Raw genomic sequence first — 26,228 nt, forward strand, 5'->3', positions numbered from 1 at the left:
CTGAAAGGAGCTTGGAGCCAGGGGGGTCGGGCTCTGCTCCCCAGGAACAAGCGCCAGGACCAGAGGAAACGGCCTCAAGTTGCGCCAGGGGAGGTTGAGTTTGGATGTGGGAACAATTTCTTCCCCAAAGGGCTGTGGGGCATTGGAACAGGCTGCCCAGGGCAGTGCTGGAGTCACCAGCCCTGGAGGGCTGGACAGATGGACATGAGGTTCTCAGGGACATAGGGCAGGGACAGGAGTGGGTTATGGTTGGACTTGATGGTCTTGAGGGTCTCTTCCAACCAAAATGATGCTGTGATGCCCAGTACCAGCACAACCACCCAGCCCTCATTCAGAGGAACATCTCCCTGCTCATTCCAGTCATTTTTCCAAGAAAAGAACTTGGAGAATTAGACATTTGGAAGCTGCTACCTTGGTCAGAAAAGAAACAGGAGGTGGTGGCCCCTCCTGTAGATTTTAGCATCCGGATTTGGATGGGATGCCAGCAGCAAGGATGTGAAGTGATGGTCATGAAGTTGCTGCTGTAGGACAACCTACATCAAAATAAATCATGTAAGTGGTTGGACTGGCAGCACCTTCCACTTTTGGGTGCAAAGAGGGAGCAAAGAGGTCCTCGTCCTCCTCCTTCACTGATTTAGTTACTATAGTACCAAAGGTCTGTTATTCTGCTTTAAAGGAGTCTAAATGAGGAATTAGGACAGCTTAATAAGAGGGAGAAAAATATATCAAATTAAAATGCCACAAGATGAGTGGTTCCCATCCTCCCGCACCAACCCCCACATCACCTGCCCGAACGCAGCTGGGACCCGAGGCTCCGGGCTAATCCCCTATTTGCCTAATGGGATCTTGGGCGAGCTTCATTATGCCGGAGCCAGATTCCAAAAGCGATTGCCAAATGTCTTCTATGACAATCGCTATGTCAGATGCCTGGCTGAGGTTTTCAACGTGAGATACAGCAGATGCTCACAACTCCCGATGTTTGCCGTCTGGGGAGGCTGAACTGCTTCGCCCGGGTGTGTTTGCTGCAAGCTCCATCGGCTCAGGCGCCTGCAATGCCGAATTTCCCCAGCATGATGCTGGCGCAACCATCGGTGAGCGGAAAAAGGAGCATTGAACCCCAAAACTGCAGCAGTAACATCAGCACGAAACGCCAGCAGCTGCTTTTGTGCCGCGAAGGAGCCGCGCATCTGGAGGAGCTGCACATCTGGAGGAGCCGCACATCTGGAGCTGCCTCTCACCTCCTGCCTCACTCAGTGGTGTTTGCAAAAGGCAAATGTGAATATTTTCGCCCATGGGAGCCCTTTCTCAACATGGACCATCACCCACATGGGCTGTAGGACACTGCAAAGGTGATTGTTTTCTTTCCATTAATACCCTAAACTATGGATTGCAAAAGGCTCCAGTATAGACAAATTTGCTTCTGGCAGCTTTAGCAGGGGAACCTCTGGCAGAAAAGCAAATAGCTAATAAATTAATTTAAAACAAAAGGATTTTTCTTCTCTCTCCTAGAATAGGAAGCGGCACCATTTCAGGGCGGCTCGGGGACTTGTTTAGCTTTTATTCTTAAAATAAGGGAAAGTGAGGACTGAAATAGCACAGCTCCATGGCAAAGCCAGGAATAGAAATGAAATCCCAGTGCCTAATCCTCCGTTCTAATCACCGGCCTGCAAGGCTTCATACTCTTAATTACAGCCACCGCTTCGAATAGAAGTTGAAAGATGGTTTTCTTGGCAGTTATGTAAACTGTATTTTGGGGCTGGCGATCGACGTAAGCGCTTGGCTGCATTACACGAATATCCATCTAATCCGGAGCCTTGTTTTGCAGCGGCCCGTGGGGATTCAAGGAGAGGATATTAAAAAGAACCAAGCATTTTGTCCCCAATTTCATCTCCAACTTTGGCTTTGAGGTATGCAAGTTATGAAGGTTTTTCTCTAAAATATTTGAGGATAGTATTGGGAAGGGGAGTTAAATCTTCAGATGCTGTTCTGTTTATACTGGAAATGCATTTTCTGCTCACCGTCGTCTCCAAATATCCGGGTCCTTTTTGAGATCACCCAAAAGCTTCGCTCACATCATTATCGTTTCATAATAGGACCGGAGCATGGCGAGCAAAAGCAAATTAATGAAGGACATTTGAAGGTCCCTTCCAACCTAAACCTTTCTAGGAAGTTCTCTAGTCCTCTGGCCAACATCAACCACAAAGCCCACCCAGAAGCAGTTCAATACTTGAGTTTCTCATTACAAGGTGTGAGAGTCGGTCTGAAGATGGAGCAGTATTTGCCTGAACATCGCCATCAAGAACTTAGAGAACTGAGGCTGAGACCGAAAGAACAGGACACGTGTCCCTCACCTGCTCCCCCAAACAATGGCCAATGAAAAGGAGCATGCCCAGGAGCTTGCCAAGGGTCCTGAGGTCACCCAATGGACCAGAGAAAGACTCCAAATGCTGGACACGTAAGCATTGGCAATAGAAAGCGTGAATCTTTCGAGCCTGCGCAGTATGAGCCTGGGTTGCGAAATCAAGGTGGAGACTGGGCTAAAACAATGGGAGTGAGGGAGGTGAAGAAGCATAAAAGATGAGACCAGAATGGACACCATTGAAGACCTTCCCACCAGAGGATCCCGAACCACGACAAAGGACCTGCCAGACTCCATGGGTCCAGAGACCAGAGGGAGCTTCTGGAACTGGACTGGTGATAAACACAACCTCATTTCTCATCTTTACTTTTCGCCGTTTCTTTCCCCTTTCTTTTTCTTACTCTCTCTCTATCGAGTGCCGCTTTATGGGCAAATTAATAAAGTAACACTGCTTGATTGAATTATAACCCCTTGGCTTTTGGTCGCCTTAATTTTGTGCTCTGAGATCAAGTTAAAAGAACCATCACGAGTCCATCACTGAACGGACTGTGAAAATCACCCAAAAGCTTCGCTCACATCATTATTGTTTTGTAATAGGACTGGAGCATGGCAAGAAAAAGCAAATTAATGAAGGATCTTTGAAAGTCCCTTCTAACCCAAACCTTTCTAGGAAGTTCTCTAGACCTCTGGCCAACACCAACCACAAAGCCCATCCAGAAGCGGTTCAGTACTTGAGTTTCTCATCACAAGGTGAGCAAAAGTACCTGTGAAGCCATTGAATCTTCTCTTGATATTTAAGAGATGGTGGCAATCGTTGGCGACCTACGGTAGGTGATCACGAGAGGTGATCACCCAACATCTCCATGGATACCCACCAGCAGAAACACAAGTTGACCCAATTGATCTCCATGATCCTTGCGATCTGCTTAGGGGTGCTGAGAGAAATGTAAATCAAGGCATGAGTAGAATGGAATATTTCTGTTGGAAGGGACCTACAACAATCATCTAGTCCAACCGAGTTGCTCTTCAATCTATGCTGACCAGGAGAAATCCATGGTGATGCCAAACATCAGTAGATGTGAATCTCACTTGGAGAGGAAGAGTTCTGCGCTTTTGTCATGATATGGGTGGGAATGGCACTGGCAAAGTCAACAGCAGGGACAAAACAACACAAAACCCATCAGAAGACAGTGAATTTGGGAGCTCGGCTTAGTGTGCAGCCTCTGAGCAAGGCACAATCTGCTGGCAGTGTGCGGAAAGACGTGTGATCTGGAAAGTGATTAAAGCTCCCGGCTTTAATTACAGCCTGAAAGCCCATTCCCACCCAACGAAGCCGCCTGGCTCCCCCCAACCCCGATGGTTCCAATTAGCATCCTCCCCAGCATCATGCCTAACAAGGTTTGTGAGATTTAAGATCTCGTGGAAGCAGCAGGAGAGCAGGAAGCCTGGGGGGGGCTGTCTGGTAATCATTAAACCGAAAATAACCTTCTGAGCAAGTCGGTTGTGATGGGTTCGGCTGTTGGAAATGGGCGGCCTGAAGATGGGTGGGTGGAAAAAGGAGTTTGAACCCCAATCCTGCCCACTTGGATGATGGACTATCCCCTGTCCTGAGGGTGTGAATCCTTTGTTGGACAAGGTGTGTCCAACAGAAGGTGAAAATGGGAAGTGAGAGGACACAGGAGAGCAAGGCAAATATAGAATCACCAAATGGCTTGAGTTGGAAAGGACCTTGAAAGGTCATCCAGTGCCACTTCTGCCATGAGCAGGGACAACTTCACCAGCTCAGGTTGCTCAGAGCCCCGTCCAGCCTGGCCTGGGATGTCTCAGGGATGGTTCATCCACCACCTCTCTGGCCAACCTGAGTTCATCCACCACCCTCAGGGCCAACAATTTCTTCCTTATGCCCCATCTAAAACTTCCCTCCTTTAGCTTTAAAACCATTGCTGCTTGTCCTGGTAAAGAGTCTTTCTTACAGGTCCTTTTAAGTCCAGAAAGGCCACAATAAGGTCTCCCTGGAGCTTCTCCTCTCCAGGCTGAACAATCCCCAACTCTCTCCGCTTTTCTCCATAGCAGAGCCGTTCCAACCCTCTGATCTTCACCCAGAAGAAGCTCTTGTCTCCCAGCCAGGAGCACATCTCAGAAAGGAACAGGTCTACACGGCCATCCAGAACCCAGCACATCCTTTGGAAAATTCTCAGAAGCCCATAATCCTGAGTTGGAAGTGACCTACACCGACCATCGAGTCCAACTCCTGTCCCTGCACAGCACAACCCCAAAATTCACACCATGCATCTGAGGGCAGACGTGGTTAGTTATCTCAGTATTAAATATTGGTCAAACTTTACGGACTTAACCCACAAAAACATGATTTAAGCCACGGGTGGCCCTGTTCCAACCTCGGGATATTGGCAGTACCAAGATGCCCGTTTCTAGATGAACACACCATGGAGATGTAAAGGACATCAAATGCTCTTTCAGAACAAGCCCTTCCATGGAAACCAGAGGAGGAGGCTGTGCCCAAGTCACCTTCACTGCCACTTTCAGAAATACCAAAGTGGTGTTCCTGGAGCTGGATGGGTTTTATACGTGTTCTCCATGCTCTTACTCTGCAAGAAGACCTCAGGACTTGGGTCCATCAGCTGGAAGGGGACAAGTGGCACCTGAGCTGCCCAGTCCAGCAGTGATGGTCACATCCTTTCTCTGTCCGACTCGGCCATGCCAATGCATTGAAATAGTCCCTCTGCCACCTCAGAGCAGAGGAGTTTGGCATCTCATGGTTTTTAAGGTAAGACAACCCAGAAGAAAGCTCATCCTACAAACCCCGCCGGAACCCACGCTGAGGCCAGGTCCATCCCAGGGCTCACAGCCTGTGGAACCACCGGTGGCGTTCTGTCCTGGTTGGAGCGCTCCTAAATTAGAATTGTAGAATCATTTTGCTTGGAAGAGACCCTCAAGACCATCGAGTCCAACCGTTCCTCCACCCCTGTCCCTGCCCCATGTCCTGAGAACCTCATGTCTGTCTGTCCAGCCCTCCAGGGATGGTGACTCCAGCACTGCCCTGGGCAGCCTGTTCCAATGCCTCACAGCCCTTTGGGGAAGAAATGGTTCCCCAGATCCAACCTCAACCTCCCCTGGTGCAACTTGAGGCCGTTTCCCCTGCTCCTGGCGCTTGTTCCTGGGGAGCAGAGCCCGACCCCCCTGGCTCCAAGCTCCTTTCAGGCAGTTCAGAGATCAGAAGGTCTCCCCTCAGCTCCTGTTCTCCAGCTGAATCCCCCAGGTCCCTCAACTGCTCCATCACACTTGTGCTCCAGCCCCTCACCAGCTCCGTTCCCTTCTCTCCACTCGCTCCAGCACCTCAAGGCCTTTCTTGGCATGAGGAGCCCAAAACTGACCCCAGGATTCAAGGTTTGGCCTCATCGAATTGAAGAGAACCAACTGCTCTTGGCACAAGGGTGCAGAGGACTTGTTCACCCTTTCTACCACGTAGCTGGTCTGCTGGTGTGATGCTGACCCAGCTGCAGAAGATCTCCTCAACATCCAGCCCTTGAGATGGAAAGGAACATGCTCCATGTAGCCAGCACCCGCAGCACCCTCAGGAACCGACCTGCCACCAGTCACGGAGATGTCACCCAGCTGGGAAAATCCAACTTTTGGGTGAAGAAATGCTCTGAATCTCATGCATTACGCTACTGCTGGACGCAAGACGTTGGCAAGGAAGGTCTTTGAGATCTGATCAATGCTGCATGTCTTTATGAAGGAACCCCACGTCCTTCCTTGGCTTTTCTTCATAGTGGAGGTTTGTTTTGGAGGAGGAGATGGATGAACCAGCCCTGGAGACATCCCAGGCCAGGCTGGATGGGGCTGTGCACAACCTGAGCTGGTGACGATGTCCCTGCTCATAGCAGGGGTAGGAATAGATGAGCTTTGAAGGTTCTTTCCAAGCCAAACCATTCAAAGATTCCACAATCCCTGCAGGGACCTCGAAAATCCTGGTGCAGCAGATGCTGCTGAGACTTGTGTCCTTGATCCACCTGCTCTAAAGCTGCGTGTGGCAGCTCTGCCCGGCGCCTTCAGATGAAAAGGATATAAAACATGAGAACAGCAAATAAAACTCTGGTTTTGCTCAGACGAGGCACAGCAAAACAGCTCCCCAGACACCCAAAGCACACATTTTCTAGGTTTGAGTTATCTTTCAAATTGAAAAGCTGATTTTAGGGGGGCTCTTTGCAGTGGGAATGTGGCTCCTGCCTGCGTCGAGGAGCAGGATTTGTGTCTGAAAGCCGTGCGTTCACCTGCAGCCGCCCCGCTCTGCCCCAGACACCCGCCAGGACCCATTACCGTCACACCTCCAGCCCAGACAGCTCCGTCAAAACGGGGATGGGTTTGTAAGGAAATATCCCTTGGCTATTTCAGCTCGGCTACGCTTAATCTGGGAAGATTTAAGCGCTGCGTTTTATCTTGTACAATATAGCAGCCGGCCTTGGGATTGGGGAGGGGGGAGATTGCAAGAAAAATGCAAGACACAGAATCACAGAATCCCAGAATGTCAGAGATTGGAAGGGACCTCAAAGCTCATCCAGTGCAACCCCCTCGGAGCAGGAACACCCAGATGAGGTGATACAGGAAGGTGTCCAGGGGGTTGGAATGTCTGCAGAGAAGGAGACTCCACACCCTCCCTGGGCAGCCTGGGCCAGGCTCTGACACCCTCACCCCAACAAGTTGCTTCTCCTCTTCCAGTGGAACCTCCTGTGTTCCAGTTTGCATCCATTGCCCCTTGTCCTGTCCCTGGTTGTCACCAGCAGAGCCTGGCTCCATCCTCCTGACACTCCCCCTTTCCATCTTGATCCCCAGCAATGAGTCCCCCCTCAGTGTCCTCTTGTCCAGCTCCAGAGCCCCAGCTCCCTCAGCCTTTCCTCACACGGGAGATGCTCCACTCCCTGCAGCATCTTGGTGGCTGCGCTGGACTCTCTGCAGCAGTTCCCTGTCCTGCTGGAACGGAGGGGCCACAGCTGGACACAAGATTCCAGGTGTGGTCTCCCCAGGGCAGAGTAGAGGGGAACAGGAGAACCTCTCTGACCCACTGACCACCCCCTTCTAACCCACCCCAGGTCCCATTGGCTTCCTGGCCACAAGGGCCCAGTGCTGTGAGAAAGTCTTGAGAAATAACTTGGGCACAATTTCACAGCAGGTGGGACTTTGCCAAAGACCTAATTCTCAAAAAGTCCCGTATGGTTGTCCAATGAAGCTCTTCTGATGGCCAGAGAAGGTCCATCTGCTTGTCCTTCAAGCCTTCACTTGTCACCCCTCCTTGGTGACTTGTCCCATCCCCAGAGACATCCCAGGCCAGGCTGGACGGGGCTCTGAGCAACCTGAGCTGGTGAAGCTCATGGCAGGGGTGGCACGGGATGTTCTTCAAAGGTTCCTCCCAACCCAAACTATTACATGATTCCATGGTGAAGCAGGGGCAGAGACGCTGCTCCCTGGTAGCACAGCAGAGTCCTCCGTGGGTGACATAATGAGCTCCAACAAGGTCCCTTCTGCCCCCACCAAGCCTTCTCCAAGGATTTCGAACAACGAAAAGCTTCTGCACGGCTCAATAACCACAGACACTTTCAGACAGTGTAGAGAAACTCAGTGAGCTGACATAAAACCCACCCGACGTGTCGGCTGCAGCCCGTGCGGCCATTTCACAGCTGTCATGTTCCTCCTTGTAGGAAAGTCATTTTCTTTAAGATAGGCATGGCAAAGTCGAGGGCAAGATGGCAGAAGCAAGAAATTGCTGCTGGGAAGCACCCTACCTATGAATCATCAAATAGTTTGGGTTGGAAGGGACCTTCAAAGGTCATCTAATGCAACCCCCAACTTTGCTGACCACCAAAACAAACATGTTATTGAGATCCCAAAGATGAGCAGATTCTGGCTCACCAAGTTGAGACAACACAGCAGAGCTTCCTAAGATGGTCTCCAGAGCCGGATCCAGCTGCTAATTACAGCTACATGCAAATCCCACCTCATTAAAGCTGTGTAAGGCAAGACCCAAGCGCTTGGCCACCACACGTTCCTTGCGGACATGGGGGCTGAGGGATCCCCGACCTACACACGTGTGATGGGACCAGCCCCAACGTGGTCTACAGCTGCACTGAGGACACGGGGAATGGACTCGGAGCAGCCTCCACCATCTCCTACCAAACCAGATGCTCCGGTTCCCAAATCCTCCCGTCACCGCAGGGTGTGGGGCACCTCCGAGTGCAAATCCCAAGGAGATCAGTTGCTCAAGACTTGTCCACTTGCCTTGATTTTCCTTTTAAGACCAGACAAGTTCAGGAAGGGGAACAGCCAGAAACCCTTGTTGTAATTGTGATAATATTTAGTGTTATATAATTTGGAGCGGCAGGTTTCACCGGATGACCCTTCCAGCCTTGTTTCTTCTTGGAAACAACACCAAGCACTGGAAAAACATCTTTTTAAATTGTCCTGCCGAGGAGACTTCAACCATGTCTCTGGTTGAAGGCGATTACTCAACCTGCCCCACCCCACCCCCTTTTCTATATCCACCCCTTCCGCAGCCTCACAAATAATCCCCCTCCATTTCCTCCTTTTGATGCAAATGGAGTATTTCCAGTTGTCATCTCCAAGGCACCACGTGACACTCATACCCATCCTCAGCTCAGGGTTGTTGGGGTTGATGCTCAAACACCAACCAACCCATACAGAAGTGACCCTCAATAAATGCCCCTCGACTCCCAATATCGCATGCACTGACCCCATCTTATGGTCCCTCCTTCCCATGGACATCAAGGCTCAGATGTAGCCTTGGGTCCTAAGAGGTCGGTGGTTCCTGGTGGGATCTCCAACACCCTTGAGCCCTACAAGCACTTGAGCAGCACCCAGTAGGTCTGGCCTTGCCAAAATCAGCCTTCTAAGGTCATTCCATCCCTAGAAACATTCAAGGTCAGGTTGGACAGGGCTCTGAGAGACCTGATCTGGGTGAAGATGTCCCTGCTCACGGTAGGGGATGGACTAGATGACCTTTGACGTCCCTTCCAACCCAAACCATTTGATGATTCTGCAACCTCGGGACACCCACGGCGATACATATTTTAATGCTTATAAGCAAAAGATGAGGGTAACAATTAAAAAGAAGCTTAGTCCACTCTACCAAGTGGTTTCTGACCGATGCCTCAGGTATGAAGAGACATGGTAATTATAGTCTCCTAATTTCTTCAGATGTTTTAAGCCCCAAAAGAAACACCTGGTTCACCTGTGCTGTAACACTCCTTGCCTGAAGCAGCTTTCCTAAATTTTAAGACCCAGACAGGTACATAAACAAGAACATTGTATAGAAATATTTATTTTTTTTGTGGCTTGTGCCCCAAAGTAACTCATGGTCAGAAAACAACACTAAAAAGTAGAGATATCCCCAATGCTGAGAAGCTCGAGGCACAAACCGCCTGAACTGGCTCTGCCCTTTGCAGCCATTATCGCTGCCATCAAAAATCAATTCTTAATTTGTGCAGCTCATGTTCGGCTTATCTGACCCGGGCTTGAGAGCATCAGCCGCTTCTGGAGATGAAATCTCTGCGTCCCTGGAAGCTTCCCTGCGGACTGGCATAAGCAAGACCTCTTGTTTCATGTGTGCTTTGATACAGAAATCAGAGCTAGATAAAACCTTCTCTGGTTGCCCAGCTACGGGTCATCCCCGGTGTCATGGAGCAAATACTCCATCACAGCATCCCTGACAGCTCCTGCCAGCATCTGTCACTTCAGAATGTGCTTTACTCACTTTCAGACCCATTCCAGGTGGATTTTGAAGGGGCTGGAGCATGAGTGTGATGGAGACTGAGGGACCTCGGGGGTTCAGCTGGAGAACAGGAGCTGAAGGGAGACCTTCTGATCTCTGAACTGCCCGAAAGGAGCTTGGAGCCAGGGGGGTCGGGCTCTGCTCCCCAGGAAAAAGCATCAGGAGCAGAGGAAATGGCCTCAAGTTGCGCCAGGGGAGGTTGAGGTTGGATTTAGGAACAACTTCTTCCCCAAAGGGCTGTGGGGCATTGGAACAGGCTGCCCAGGGCAGTGCTGGAGTCACCATCCCTGGAGGGTTGGACAGACACCGAGATGAGGTTCTCAGGTACAGGGGTCAGTGCCAGGGGTGGGTTATGGTTGGACTCAATGATCTTGAGGGTCTTTTCCAACCAAAATGATTCTGCGACTCAATGATTTAATGATTTGCCGGCACTACACTGATGCTACTGCAGCTCCCCATCTGCCCCATCCCTGCTGGAAGTGCCACGTCTACCAGGCTCAACCACATCTACCCTTTCAACCCCCAGCATCTCCCCTTCCCTTGAGTCAGCTGCAGCAAAGACCTTCCCACTTTTGGTGGGACTTCAGACATTCAGAAATCTCTTCCTTAATGGGTCCCAGTGACCTTGAGGTCTCAGCAAATCTTTCCAGGCTTTCCAGCATGCCCAGTCTGGTTTTGAAGAGGGGAAGGTCAATGAGGGAATGGGACTTTTTCCAGCCAGGACATGGGGGTCAAGAGACCTGTTCCAGAGCTTTGTGAATCATAAAATGATTGAATGGTTTGGGTTGGAAGGGACCTTGAAAGACCATCCAGTGCCACCCCTGCCATGAGCAGGGACATCTTCACCAGCTCAGGTTGCTCAGAGCCCCGTCCAGCCTGGCCTGGGATGTCTCCGGGATGGTTTATCCACCACCTCTCTGGGCAACCTGGGCCAGTGTTTCACCATCCTCAGTGTAAAAAATGTCTTCCTTATTTCTGGTCTGAATCTCCCCTCTTTTAGTTTAAAACGACTCCTTGTCCTATCTAAAGTCAGGGCTTGGTATTATGGGGGACGGGCAAGCAAAGACCGGCTTAAATAGTTGGCGGCGTACCCTCAACAGACCCAGCTAGACCTGGCCGCAGTGGGCAGCCGTGTCTGCCACTCGGCGTCTTTGTAATCGAACATCAAAACCACCCACCTCTCCAAAAAGCACCCGCCTCGCGAGGGAAGATGCCACCCCCACTCTTGGTGATCTTATCAGAGGATCGAGATTAAACCTCCGCTCAGGGGCCAGATGCGCGGGGGCCAGGCTGCGCCCAAGGTCCCACATGAAGGCGCTCGCTGAGCCGGGAGATCCTGTTCTTGCCCTGCGTGGCCGTGAGCTCGCCCGGCCGCAGGTTCTGTGTGCCGGCTGCATAAGTGTCCTGGTTTTGTTAAAAACAAGTTTCTCTTTCAGTGGATTTTGCCTGTCAGCTAAAGCCTTCATATTAACTGCATTTTCCTGGAGAACCAGACACATGTTTTGGTAAACCTAGCAATGGAATGCAAACTTATTGATAAGCATGGATGGACATCTCGCGAGAGGGGCGACAAGAAACCGGTGACCAAGAAACTGACCAACTGTGTATAACATTCCATTCACGTGAATACTTCATATAAAATGGGAGATCACCTCGTCCCTTGCCCTTTTGCCTTTGCTTTTTCCCTTCTGCTTATGGCCGACATTAGGAGAGGACCTTGCTAGTCGTCCCTGCGAACTGAGGCCAGTGACAGACTGAATCCAGCTCCGGTTGGCTGCAGAGTCCAGTCCAGGACTTTGGTTGCGAGCTCTGCAGTTGCTGAGACTTTCAAGATTGGTTTTGTATATTTTGTATTATTTTCTCTATTCTTATTAGTAGCATTAGTAAAACATTGTTAATTTTTCCAGCTCTCTTCTCTCTGTCTTTTTTCCCTCCCGATCGACTGTCCTGAGTGGGAAGGGGGGAGAGGGAGGGGCAAAAATGGGGAAGTTGTAGGGCAGAGGGGGTTAACAATACATCTGCCAGGGTTTTATTGTCACCCCACAATCTTAACCCTTGACAATAAGCAGAATGAGTTTGGGAGCAGAAAATGCGCTGCCGATCGCTCTACCGGCGACACTGTTGGGTTATCAATGTTCTTAGAGGCATCGTTGAAGAGAATATGAATATATTAACTAACGAACGCCCCCATTCGTGGCCTGCAAGCCCTAAAAGCATGAAACAAAGCTCAAGGAGAAGCAACGCGGATGTCTCAGTACGTTATCCATATGCAGCAGGACCTTAGAAACCGAGTGCTAACTCGCTGTGCAGTTTCAAGCTTCTATTTTACAAGAGAAATCATCTCTGCCAGGAGCTCCACAACCAGTGGGACAACCACAGTGTGAATCATCCTCCCTCATTAGGGAGATTTTATCCAGAGAAATCATTTAAAACCGTGCCGCTCTCTAAAACCACCTATTCCAGAGAACAAGAAATAATTTCTCTAATGTACCTTTCTGGAGGGAACACTTAAGTTGACTCTAATGAGGAGAAACACCTTTCACAGCTGCTTACACCTTTTCCTCCTATAATTGTGCTATGGAGGAGCAAGACTTGGTGCACAGACCAATCCAGCTAGAGGAGTTATCCCTAAAATACCTCTAGACAACAGAATAGAGAGCTACAGGACATGGGCTCTGCTCTCTGCTCTTCCACAGCGTGGGGAAAACTATCAGAGTACCTGAAACGGCAATTTTATCGCCCAAACAACCCATCATTGAGCTCAGTTACGACGTGCCGGCAGAGCCGGTCTGCTTTTACCTTTCCGTTTCTTCTTTCACCACGGTGTACTGGGTGGACGGACGGCTCGATCTCTGCTCCTGCGCCTTCTCGCTGCCCTCCAGCTCCTGTTCCAGCGAGGAGCTGGTGCTGCCCTCCCTGCTGACATTGCTGCTCCTCCCGGGGCTGTTCTCCGTGGAAGCCCTGGGCGATTCCGTGTTCTGCTTCAGGGTCTGCAGCTTGGCCAGGGGGATGATGTCGCAGTTCTGCGGCCGGTGCCACACCGTCCTCTGCGTGGTGGCATTGTAGTAGTAGAAGCGGGAGGTGTTGGGGTCGAAGAGCTCCCACCACTGGTTCTCATTGGTGCGTTTGATCCGCACCCCGGCGGGGGGGTCCCACACGCACTCCCCCGTGATGAGGTTGGCGTACATGCGCTCCCGGGTTCGTGGCTCGATGATTTCCACCCATTCCAGCCTGGAGGAGAACAAACACAATAAAACCAAAGAGGTTTCAACAACAAGATCTCTGAAGGTCCCTTCCAACCCAAATCATTCTATGACGCTGCGATTCAACGCTCGCCGTGAGCACTTGTGACACCGAGTGGGGCAGGATGGAGAAGAAGAGCAGCTTGGGTGGCGACAGCAACTCTTTCTTCCTCCCCCATCAACACTGAGTCCCGAAGCGCTATTTACACTAAATACAGTATTTGCAAAGGGCTGCAAACCAGTTGCTGCTTTTCAGCTTCTAGGAGGATTCAATAAGTCTGTAAGCCGGCGAAAATACACACCAGGGTTACGACACCCCAGCGCTCACCCCGGCTCCGGCTTTCACTCCATTCCCTCTGCATTTTACAGCCTGAATTCTTTGGGGACAGACCCCACGGGTGCGGGGTGCTCAGAACATCAGCAGTGAAGGGCAGCGGGGAGGCAAGAGATGGGAGGGACCGAGCACAGATGGAGGCACCAACCTGGCGATGAACTTACTTCTGCAAGACCACCCCGCAGCTCCGCGTGGCTGCCCAGGCAACCGAGCCCGGCAGCATTTGCTTGTGCAAAACCCAAAAATGATGTTTCAAAGGCCTTCAGCACAGCCGCTCCCCGGCACGAACCCCAACACCGCTTCCCTCTGTCTCGATTTCAACACCAGGCGAAGGTGCTGGCTCTCTGGTGTGTGGGTCACACCTCCAGCACCTTCCCCAAACTACCCACCCCGACATGCCTTGACTCGGTGATAACCACGGGCTGCACCAACACCGAAAGCCAACGGTGGGAGGGATGGAGCCAGCGAGGAGAGAACAGACCTGACCTTGTCCTGGGATCCATGCTGAGGAGTGGAATGGAATGGAATGGAATGGAATGGAATGGAATGGAATGGAATAAGAAGAGAATAATAATAATAATAATAATAATAATAATAATAATAATAAGAAGAAGAAGAAGAAGAAGAAGAAGAAGAAGAAGAAGAAGAGAAGAAGAAGAGGAGAAGGAGGAGAAGAGATAAAGAAGAGATTATGAAGAAGAGGAAGAAGAAAAGAAGAAGAAGAAGGAGAAGAAGAAGAGAAGAAGAAGAGGAGAAGGAGGAGAAGAGATAGAAGAGATTATGAAGAAGAGGAAGAAGAGGAGAAGAAGAAGAGAAGAAGGAGAAGAAGAAGAAGAAGGAGAAGAAGAAGGAGAAGAACCACTGCATTAGAAAACTAAGAGCCAGCTTTCCAGATGCCAGAGGTTCCTGGTTTTGAACAAACACACTGAAGTGAGGAAAATATCTCCAGCTCTTCTTGGCATGGAGAGAAAAAGCCGCAGTTAAGCTTGTCCTTGCAGAACGGAGACTAAGAAGAAGGAGGAGAAGAGATAAAGAAGAGATTATCAAGAAGAGGAAGAAGAGGAGAAGAAGAGGAGAAGAAGAGGAGAAGAAGAAGAGGGAAGGGAAGGGAAGGGAAGGGAAGGGAAGGGAAGGGAAGGGAAGGGAAGGGAAGGGAAGGGAAGGGAAGGGAAGGGAAGGGAAGGGATATTTTTGATTGGAAGGGACCTACAACGATCATCTAGTCCAACTGACCACTTGAAGGCTGAGAAGAAGTTGAATCATGTTATTAAGAGCTTTGTTCAAATGCCTCTGGAACTCTGACAGGCTTGAGGCACCAACCACCTCTCTAGGAAGCCTGTTCCAGTGTTTGACCACCCTCTCGGTAAAGAAATGCTTCTCAATGTCCAGCCTAAACCCCCTCTGGTGGAGCTTTGAACCATTGCCATGCATCCTACCACTGGATCCCAGGGAGAAGAGCTCAGCTACACGCAGCTCAATGCCCCCTGTGTGCGTTTATTAAATGAAGAGCCAGTTTGATGTTGGTCTCTGCATAGACTATGGAGCTCAGCACCAAAATGTGGAGCAGAAAATGTGATTTAAGCTTCCTCCCACCACCCCATTCCCTGCTGAGCTAGGCCAAGGCACCATCAGCCCCACACAGCGAACCAGCTCACGCAGAAACACAGCAAAGGGGGTTGTTGAAATCATAAAGTGGCAAACGGAGCTGAGAAATGCAAAAGAGGATTAAAAGAAGCTGTAATCCCAAAGAACAGGCAATTTAACCCATTTTTCAGATTACCCCAAACACTGCAGGAGTCCCCTTTTGCTAATCCGGGGGATACCCGAGGCTTACAAGCAGCCACATTTTATCCAAATTCTTTACTTTTGTGTGGGCTTATGTAAAAAGATACAAGGGATGATCGTATTAAATAAAATTTCTTACTCGGAATTTGTCTTCGTCTGCATTTACAAGTCTGTTGAGAAAGGCATAGAAATGGATAAGGGGAAAAAAAAGCCCCCGGCGTGCTAAGCGCAGCTTATCAAATGAGGTGGCATTTAAAACTGACACATCCAGTGAGTCAGACAAGTGATGGATGGCATCTCGTCGCCTTTCACCGGGAGCGAGTTCCCTGCGGGGTTTTCAGAAATGCTCAATTTGCTCAAGGACTTGCAAGAAAAAAGTCCTGGGGGGCATTTACCTGCCCCTGGCAGCCCCAAGCCCTCCAGTGGGTCCAGCTTATCTTCCAATTTGATTTAAACCACTGGATTAGAAAACTAAGAGCCAGCTTTCCAGGTGCCAGAGGTTCCTGGTTTTGAACAAACACACTGAAGTGAGGAAAATGTCTCCAGCTCTTCTTGGCATGGAGAGAAAAAGCCGCAGTTAAGCTTGTCCTTGCAGAACGGAGACTAAAAGCACTGGGAGAAGCAGAAATCCTGTACCATGGCTTGTCTCATCCTGCAAAACTCAGCCCTAACGAGTGGCCTTAATGCAGCATGACAGTACAGCTGGAGGCCAACTCCAGCTTTGCAGAGTTAAGTATTTTCTCCAGGTTCCCACCAAAGGCTTTAATCCGGGTCTGAGCGTGATAAACCAATCCAGCATTTCCTGTTGGTCCTAGATTGACGTCAGCGCTCAGCTCCCACTTTTAATGCATCTCTTAGACCACCTTGGTGTAAAACAAACTCCACGGGGTGAAGGGCGGCTGCTTTGGAAGAGCTTTGGATATTCCTGTCGAGAAGATATTGGGTGCATCAGGGAAGGATAAAATGTTCTTCATCCAGGGATTAACTGGGGTAAAATGAGAGCTGGACTAGACTAGACTAGACTAAAAAGGATGGGATGGGATGGGATGGGATGGGATGGGATGGGATGGGATGGGGATGGGATGAGATGGGGATGGGATGGGATGGGATTGGATGGGATTGGGTGGATGGGGGTGGGTGGGATGGATGGGATGGGATGGATGGGATGGGATAGGATAGGACAGGATAGGATAGGATAGGATAGGATAGGATAGGATAGGATAGGATAGGACTAGACTAGGATAGAATAAAAATAGCCCCATGGAGCTTGAAAAACATCTGTTTGGACCCAACTGGATCATCATGGGCTATAAACCAGCCAAGGTCAAAGCTTGCAGCATCAAAAAGGAAAGAGTTAGGGAAATGTAGGACATTCTGTCCTACAACCCTTAATATCCTCTTGGTTTTCACCGTGAATTATCAGCTTAATAACACCGGGCGGTGTCTGGTCGACAGGTCCTCTCCCTCTGCATCATTATTTTCCCTGCTGTTGGAGAAGAAATTTATTGCTCACATTTCTCCTTTCTGCCGAGTCTTTTAATTTACCGGGGTAATTCATCAACTCAAGCAGCTCAATACTCCGCACCTTCACAATGTGGAGGATCAATAGCCAAGGGCCACCTTCCCCAGCCCCACACTGGGCAGAAAAGAGAGAAAACCAAGAAAATTCCATCAGATACACAAATCTGAGCTTCAGCTGCTGAAATTTCCCAGCTATAATGCCAGCAGTGGGGATAATGGGTAGGTGGGCAATGTGTTGCTGCTGTAGGTTCAACACAACTAATCTGGGTATCAGATGCAAGCTTGGCCTGGAATTACCATCATTATTGCCACCATCAGCCAAAAACCCTCCTCATTGGGTAACAGAGAATCCTTGCGCAAGCTCTGGTAGCCAAATTTGTCTCATAGCGCTGGGCAGTGTAAACTAAATTTAAATAGCACATTGAGGACGGTCCAAGACAGCGCAGACCTTATAGCCGTGGGCTTAAAGACTTTATAATTCATGCAGCAGCGTGAAAAGTCCCCAGGGAGCCTCTGACTCATAGTGCTGCCTTGAAAAGCTCCACCTCATGGTAAAATAAAGGCTCCAAAAAGCCTGGAGACTCACCCCAAAACCATTATTTCCCTGCGTTGCCCAGAAAAGGGACCCAGCTCATGCTTGGGTGACATTCCTGAAAATGCAAAGCCAGACGAAATGAACCCTGGTCTTAGTTTAACTTCATGACTTTATTCAAAAGCCCATGAGAATCAACTGAATGTCAAGTGCAAGATGCCTTGTTTTGCTATTTGAAGTGAGGATCACAGAATAACAGAATGGACTGGGTTGGAAAAGACCTTAGAGATCATCAAGTCCAACCCTTGGTCCAACTCCAGTCCATTGACTAGATCATGGCACTAAGTGCCATGTCCAATCTCAGTTGAAAAACCTCCAGGGCTGGTGAGTCCAGCACCTCTCTGGGCAGCCATTCCAATGCCTGACCACTCTCTCTGCACAGAATTGCTTTCTAATCTCCAGCCTCAATTTCCCCTGGCAGAGTTGAAGCCCATGGCCCCGTGTCCTATTGCTGATGCCTGAGAGAAGAGACCAATCCCCACCTGGCTAGAACTGCCCTTCAGGTAGTTCTAGAGAGTGCTGAGCTCACCTCTAAGCCTCCTCTTCTCCAGACTAAACAAGCCCAGCTCCCTCAGCCTCTCCCCATAGGGCTTGTGTTCAAGTCCCTTCCCCAGTCTTGTTGTTCTTCTCTGGACCCGCTCCAGCACTTCAATATCCTCACCCTGAGCTTCCCTAGGAAGCAGATTTGGCCCTACGGCAATAACGCTGCGTATTCCGTCCTCCACCTCGGAGCAATACGGGATCAGAGATGCAGCAAGAAGGCCAGGGAAGAACAAATAATCCATCTCGCCTCATTGCTGTAGAAACCCTGCAAGGACATCCCGCTGTTCAGGTCCTCCCGTTCATCTTTTCCGGCTGTTTCCACCACATGTCCCATCGCTTCAACTGTTGTAGCACCAGTTGCTGTGCATTTAATTCACGGCACTGCGATCTCCTTGGAAATCTCATTTTTTTGGGGGGGATGGATGTAGGAAATGCCAAAGGGATGCTCAGGGGATGCTGTTGGTCACCTCCACATGCAATGAGCATCTTCTTGATGGACTCTGGACACACGCGGGACGTCGAACCTCCTACCCCTATGAAGTTCAGGCTGTAATGATGAACAATGGTTCCTAACAACGACCACAAGGTGGGGGGGCCATCAGGGGCCTTATAGTGCTTGTGTTGTGATACAAGTTGGGTTTTAACGAGCCAGAACTTGTATCAATAAGGTTAATGTGCCCTCAGAGAGGCTCTTGGGCAACTTGACTCAGTGCTCAACATCCAGACACCACTCCAGAAAGTCTCCTCCGTATCCCCCCTGACACCACAGCAATTAATGCAATGAGCCAATCCGATTACGAGAAGCTTAAATTTCAAAGTATTTTACACTTAAAATGACTTGGAATTTATTGATAACTGCAGTTACGAGGGGAAAAAGAGCTGAGCAAGCATCTTTCTGTGTCAGAGGGTAATGGGGTCAGAAGCCCTCATCGATCCGAAGGGCATCTCAGTCAGAAAAAGCTCAGAGCAAGGACCTCTGGTGCAACTGGAGGGGGAAGAACCTTGAACATATACTTCTTTTAACTCTTGAAGCCTCCAAGAAGAAGGAAACGACACTCAGGAGGATCAAGGAGCATCATTTTTACCCAGACCTGAGGCTTCAGGTTAACACAGTGACAGCAATTCAAGCTCCCGCTCCTTGGCGAGGTTTTGGGGACCTGGCCCAAGTCTACCCTAGAAGAGCCAGAAGAAGGGACTTGGAAGAAGCTCTAAAGCACTTGGGGTTCTCTGCTCCCATAGTAGCTACATCTCTCACCTCCAAGTGATGCTCCAGATCCAAACATATCCAAGAACCAAAATCCGCCTGCTAGTGTATAATTCCACAAAGAAGGTTATTACCGTCTCATTCCCACTCTTAACATTAAATTAATCATAGAATAGTTTGGGTTGGAAGGGACCTTCAGAACTCATCTGGTGCAACCTCTGCCATGAGCAGGGACATCTTCACCAGCTCAGGTTGCTCAGAGCCCCGTCCAGCCTGGCCTGGGATGATCTATAATCTAGAACATAATCTGGCTCTGAGCAGGACAGTTTGGCTTATTATGCATGTTATTTCCCAGGAATATTTTGCTTCAAAAAGAAGTTTAAGCCATCAAAAAAAATGTAGTTCCTTGGAGCCAAGCCTTAGAAAGCCCGGGCTGATGAACGCAGGCCTAGCGCGGATACAGAATTGCTGAGCATCAGCGATAAACCACTATTAACTGTAGGTAGATCATAGTTAGCAGAATATCAAAGCGTTTGGGAGCTGGGGCTTGTTTCTGCACTAGTAATTTCAGTGCCCGTGAACATTTCTATGAAAATACATAATTAACCTGAAAGGTGTAATACGTCTTCGCTAACTGGCCTGACAGATGCGGCAGATTGAATAAAATAATCAGGGCAGGCTACCAAAGGAGCAGAAGTTCTTGCTGGGGCAGCTGGAGCTGGCGGAAAAGCTTTGAGTGGGATGGAGTTATCCAAAAATAATGCAGCCTTTCCCACCGAGCTGGAGTCACCTGCTTGGGGTGATGATGCTGAGCCGGGGAGTTGATAAATGGAGAAGCAAGGTGCCAACAGGGCCGGTTGACACATGGATCCTTAACCACACAAACAGCTCCTCTGGAAAGCCAAACCATGAAATGGTTGTGCTGCCCACGCATGCAGGTCCTCGCCCTGCCTAGGGAGTCATCCTGGTAGATCAACCCCAAAATTGGGCATGGTCCTCCCAAAATCCCAAGACAAGTATGTGGTAGCTTGACTCTAGTTGTCCTGCATCCACCACACCACAGTGATAGTGGTCTTTGGGCAAATCTGTGATGGTCACAAAATAATTCCAGTTCACCTCCATCGCAAGGAAGTAGGTGGAACCACATCACCATGTCTTCTACACGGGGGTAGAAGAGCAGTCGCTGTAGCTCAATGGGCAGAGAATCATAGAATTGGGGTTTAGGTTGGGAGGGACCTTCAAAGGTTATCTAGTCCCACCCCCCTGCCATGAGCAGGGACATCTTCACCAGCTCAGGTTGCTCAGAGCCCCATCCAGCCTGGCCTGGGATGTCTCAGGGATGGTTCATCCACCACCTTTCCGGCCAACCTGGGCCAGGCTCTCACCACCCTCATTCTAAAATATCTTATTTCTTACATATATTCTGGAAGTTGCGAGCGCATCAGGCAGTGGACGAGCCTCATAGCCAGCGTCTTGACTCCAGTTCCCTGACAATCCCCATCAAATTCACAGAATCACAGAATCCCAGAATGTCAGGGATTGGAAGGGACCTCAAAGCTCATTCAGTGCAACCCCCATGGAGCAGGAACACCCAGATGAGGTGACACAGGAAGGTGTCCAGGGGGTTGGAATGTCTGCACAGAAGGAGACTCCACAACCCCCTGGGCAGCCTGGGCCAGGCTCTGACACCCTCATCCCCAACAAGTTGCTTCTCCTCTTCCAGTGGAACCTCCTGTGTTCCAGTTTGCACCCATTACCCCTTGTCCTATCACTGGTTGTCACTAGAAGAGCCTGGCTCCATCCTCCTGACACTGCCCCTTTCCATATTGATCCCCAGCAATGAGTCCCCCCTCAGTGTCCTCTTGTCCAGCTCCAGAGCCCCAGCTCCCTCAGCCTTTCCTCACACGGGAGATGCTCCACTCCCTCCAGCATCTTGGTGGCTGCGCTGGACTCTCTGCAGCAGTTCCCTGTCCTGCTGGAACTGAGGAGCCCAAAACTGAAGTCTTGTTTCTTTATTATCCAAGCTGCAAGGCTCGAGATGCCGCTCTCTCACCATGGGAACGGACCCCCCACCACCCGCAAAACCATCGCGAATTGACGTCTCCTGACAGGCCCATCACGTTCCCCACGCTGTGATCTTCCTGCCGTCCCCTGGCGCTGTGATAGCTACACCATGTCGTTGTCTCCCCATCAGCCCGCTGACCTTCCCCTGACATTACACACACAGTCACATCCCGTTCCCATCGAACCCGCGCGGCCTCACGACGTGCAGCCCACGGCTCTTGGTGCAAGATTATCCCTTTTTTATTGTTTTAATTTTATTTGAAAGGCACAAGCAAAGACTGGAGCCGATCTACAACTGATTCGCTTTGATAGAAAAGCTTATTATTTCCTAAGGTGGCTTCAGAGTTCAATCTCTGCCTCGTCAGCGCTTCTGCCGTCGCTGAAATGACTGCGGATCCATGGCAGGAGGGAGCAGAGGTCTCTTGTTTGTTTGTTCCCACTGTCCTGAAATAGCTACAGCCTGGCAGGGGATGCAGCGCTGCCGCCTGTCACGTGTTGGATTGTATTCCAGATCCAAGTTCCAGTGTAAGTTGGGGAATGACCTATTAGAGAGCAGCGTAGGGGAAAGGGACCTGGGGGTCCTGGGGACAGCAGGGTGACCATGAGCCAGCACTGGGCCCTTGTGGCCAGGAAGCCAATGGGACCTGGGGTGGGTTAGAAGGGGGTGGTCAGTAGGTCAGAGAGGTTCTCCTGCCCCTCTGCTCTGCCCTGGGGAGACCACACCTGCAATCTTGTGTCCAGTTGTGGCCCCTCAGTTCCAGCAGGACAGGGAACTGCTGCAGAGAGTCCAGCGCAGCCACCAAGATGCTGCAGGGAGTGGAGCATCTCCCGTGTGAGGAAAGGCTGAGGGAGCTGGGGCTCTGGAGCTGGACAAGAGGACACTGAGGGGGGACTCATTGCTGGGGATCAAGATGGAAAGGGGCAGTGTCAGGAGGATGGAGCCAGGCTCTGCTGGTGACAACCAGGGACAGGACAAGGGGCAATGGGTGCAAACTGGAACACAGGAGGTTCCACTGGAAGAGGAGAAGCAACTTGTTGGGGTGAGGGTGGCAGAGCCTGGCCCAGGCTGCCCAGGGAGGGTGTGGAGTCTCCTTCTCTGCAGACATTCCAACCCACCTGGATACCTTCCTGTGTAACCTCATCTGGGTGTTCCTGCTCCATGGGGGGATTGCACTGGATGAGCTTTGAGGTCCTTTCCAATATCTGACATTCTGGGATTCTGTGATTCTGTGTGATTCCTTACAAGCTGCAAGGTTTGGGGGATTTATGTCGTTACAGATCGAAGCCAGGAGCTGCAGGAGCATGAGGCTGGATCCTGAGCTCTGATTTTGTCTGGAATTCTCCCCCTTTCACAGATTGGTTCTCTGAACATAATCAGTAAACTTCAACATTTCAATCTTTTGGCAAGCAACCATGTCCTCAAGGGCTCGCTGACCGCTCCCAGCATCTCCAGATTCAAAACAAATTATCTTCTATGAAAAGCCATTTATCATCTACCTGAGGAGGCAGGATGGAAAGGAACCACGGGGAAAGAAAAAGTACAAAAGGGGCCAGAAATTTCAGGCTAATTTAAGAAGCCATGAAAAGCAGAGAAGAACCAAGACCATGGGGATGTGATGGGGACACCGAGCTCACTCCAGAGCTGTTAAAAGCCACTGCAAGGATGCTCAGGAGCTCCTAAGGGCAGTGGGGGCTCCGATGTCATCTCAGACTACCTGAATAATCCACAATCATGGTTCAACATGGTTCCAACCATACTGTGGTACCAGTGGTACCTCTTTCGGAGGATAACGAGTGGCACAAAGTAGACTTTCCAAGGAGAAGTCTCTCCTACCGTCCCAGTAGATCACTGTGAGCATGAGGTTGACCACTCTCCTCCCTACCACGTTCCATGTCCTGCTAGACCAGATAATGAGCTTCAGGGGAAAACTCTGTGAAAGCCTTTCTATGAGTGTCAAAGCCTATTCATAGAATCATAGAATTGTTTTGGTTGGAAACGACCCTCAAAATCATCGAGTCCAACTGTTCTCCCAACCCTGGCACTGCCCCATGTCCTGAGAACCTCATGTCCATCTGTCCAGCCCTCCAGGGATGGTGACTCCAGCACTGCCCTGGGCAGCCTGTTCCAATGCCTCACAGCCCTTTGGGGATGAAATTGTTCCCAGATCCAACCTCAACCTCCCCTGGCGCAACTTGAGGCCGTTTCCTCTGCTCCTGGTGCTTGTTCCTGGGGAGCAGAGCCCGACCCCCCTGGCTCCAAGCTCCTTTCGGGCAGTTCAGAGATCAGAAGGTCTCCCCTCAGCTCCTGTTCTCCAGCTGAACCCCCCAGGTCCCTCAGCCGCTCCCATCACACTTGTGCTCCAGCCCCTCACCAGCTCCATTGCCCACTCAACGCAAACCTCAGACATTTTGTGTCTATGAGGTTGGAAATCATATCGGCTTTAAGTTTTTTTTGGATATGAGCTACATTGGGCCCATAGATGTGTCCCAAAGTATTTAATTACTGCGTTCTCCAACAAGTTTGGGCTCTGTGACCTTCTATTGGATATGTCATCTTCAGTCTCCCGAACATCGTGCCCAAACTACCCTGAATTAGATCTTGCTTTTAGGAGAGCACCAGGATTTACACCAAGAAGTGCTGATCCTCACCAAGAAGGGCAGTGGTGGAGTCACCATCCCTGGAGGGGTTTAAAAGGCATTTAGCCAAGGTTCTTAGGGACATGGTTTAGTGCTAGAGTTAGGTGATGGTTGGACTTCATGATCCTGAGGGTCTTTTCCAACTGAAACGATTCAACGATTCTATAAGAAGCCCCCCGCCCTTCATCTTCAGCGCAAGCTCCAAGCGATTAGTACCAGCACAGAGGGTTGTTAACGACAGCGACGCAGCGAGTCCTGCTCCTGCCCACAGATTTTTGGGACTGTTTGTACGAGGAGATGCATTCCTCGAGCAGTGGGACGCCATGGAGAAGACGGTTTCGTGTGCCAACCTCCACAAACCCCACGTCTCCTACGTCTCCGGCAGTCTGAAAAATTACAACCCGTGGAAGATATTTTTGGGTCCAAAGGCAGCGTGATCAATGCCTTGGAAAGACCTGAAAGAGAAGATGAAACTCTTGCCCCCAGGGCTTGTTAAGTCTAACTCGGTACCTCCAGCTTTTGTTTCTGGTAATAAAGTGAACAAGAAAAAGAGCTTGCAGGAAGCAATGGAGCTGCAGTTCTCCGCCCACGGCCGCGCTGTAGGAGGAAAGCGCACCGCAGGATAGGGGCAGAGCACAGAGATGTATAAATAACTGCTCCCAGTTGCACAACAACCGCCTACTCTGTTCAGAAACTATAAAAAAAAGAAAGGAAAAAGATCTCATAGTCCCTCTCTGGCAGCGCGGTTCAACTTGCACGAGAGAAAAGAGCAGGAAAATGGGTGTAAATAAGTGATTCCAAGCAAGGTTGGACTTTTCCAGACTTTTCTCCTTCATGGCCTCCAGAGAATGGGGTGGGAAGGGACTGTTGAAGACCATCTAGACCATCCCGCTTCAATAAGGGACATCTTCAACCAGATCGGGTTGCAAAGCCCTGTCCGTAGCATCACAGAAGGGTTTGGGTTGGGAGGAACCTTTGCACATCATCTAGTCCAACCTCCTGCATTTGTCCTAGTTCTGCAGCTGCAGGCACAAATCTGCAGCCAGGTGGTTGAGTTCATAGAATCAATTAATGGTTTAGATTGGAAAGGAGCCCTAAAAGTCATCTAGTCCTTGAGGTTTGGGTCGGAAGGGACCGCTGAAGAACAACTAGATCATCCTCCTTCAATGAGGGACATTCTCAACCCCATCAGGTTACGCAAAGTCCTGTCCATAGCATCGCAGAAGGGTTTGGGTTGGAAAGGACCTTCAAATGTCATCCAGTTCCCCCCCTGCCATGAGCAGGGACTATTTTACCAGCTCAGGTTGCTCAGAGCCCCGTCCAGCCTGGCCTGGGATGTCTCCAGGGATGGTTCATCCACCACCCTTCTGGCCAACCTGGGCCAGGCTCTCACCACCCTCATCATAACAAATTTCTTCCTTATATCTAGGCTAAACCTACCCTCTTTTAGCTTAAAATTTAAACCCTGAAACAAGCAGGATCTACATTTTTGCCTGCCATATGTTGGAACAGCTTTGAAGGTCCTTTTCCTTGCTGCGTAGGGGTTGTCTGAAGGCATCTCAGACACTTTTCTGCCCAGTGGTGCATCATGCCAGCCATCCCCCTTTGCCATTCAAAGGTGGAGCAGCTTGCACAGAAAACCATCGTGTGTTTTAGTTGCCTGGAGGGAATTTGGAAGCTGAAACACAAGCCAGGTTTGAGGGATGCTGTTTTGGACCCCCCAGCTCAGGCAGCTGCTCTGGAAAAGGTCCACACACACTTAGGGACAACATGGCAGAATCACACCCACAGAATCACAGAGAATGGACTGGGTTGGAAAAGCCCTCAGAGATCATCAAGCCCAACCCTTGGTCCAACTCCAGTCCATTGACTAGATCATGGCACTAAGTGCCATGTCCAATCTCAGTTGAAAAACCGCCAGGGCTGGTGAGTTCAGCACCTCCCTGGGCAGTCATTCCAATGCCTGACCACTCTCTCTGCAAAGAATTGCTTTCTAATCTCCAGCCTCAATTTCCCCTGGCAGAGTTGAAGCCCATGGCCCCTTGTCCTATTGCTGATGCCTGGGAGAAGAGCTCAATCCCCACCTGGCTACAACTGCCCTTCAGGTAGTTCTAGAGAGTGCTGAGCTCAGCTCTAAGCCTCCTCT

General features: G+C 50.2%; 1 protein-coding gene across 1 annotated transcript in view; it reads right to left on the minus strand.

Moving 5' to 3' along the window:
- The window catches only part of ARHGAP39 (Rho GTPase activating protein 39), a gene marked incomplete at both ends in the record, with an annotated part of 153,405 nt that overhangs the window by 42,571 nt on the left and 84,606 nt on the right, over window positions 1-26,228 (minus strand). The window contains one exon of the mRNA XM_080339494.1: window positions 12,960-13,391. Coding sequence (XP_080195620.1) covers window positions 12,960-13,391 — 432 coding nt within the window. The remainder of the gene's footprint in view (window positions 1-12,959; window positions 13,392-26,228) is intronic.

Source organism: Nesoenas mayeri, assembly GCF_963082525.1.
Source record: "Nesoenas mayeri genome assembly, chromosome: 2".
NCBI classification, from domain to species: domain Eukaryota; kingdom Metazoa; phylum Chordata; class Aves; order Columbiformes; family Columbidae; genus Nesoenas; species Nesoenas mayeri.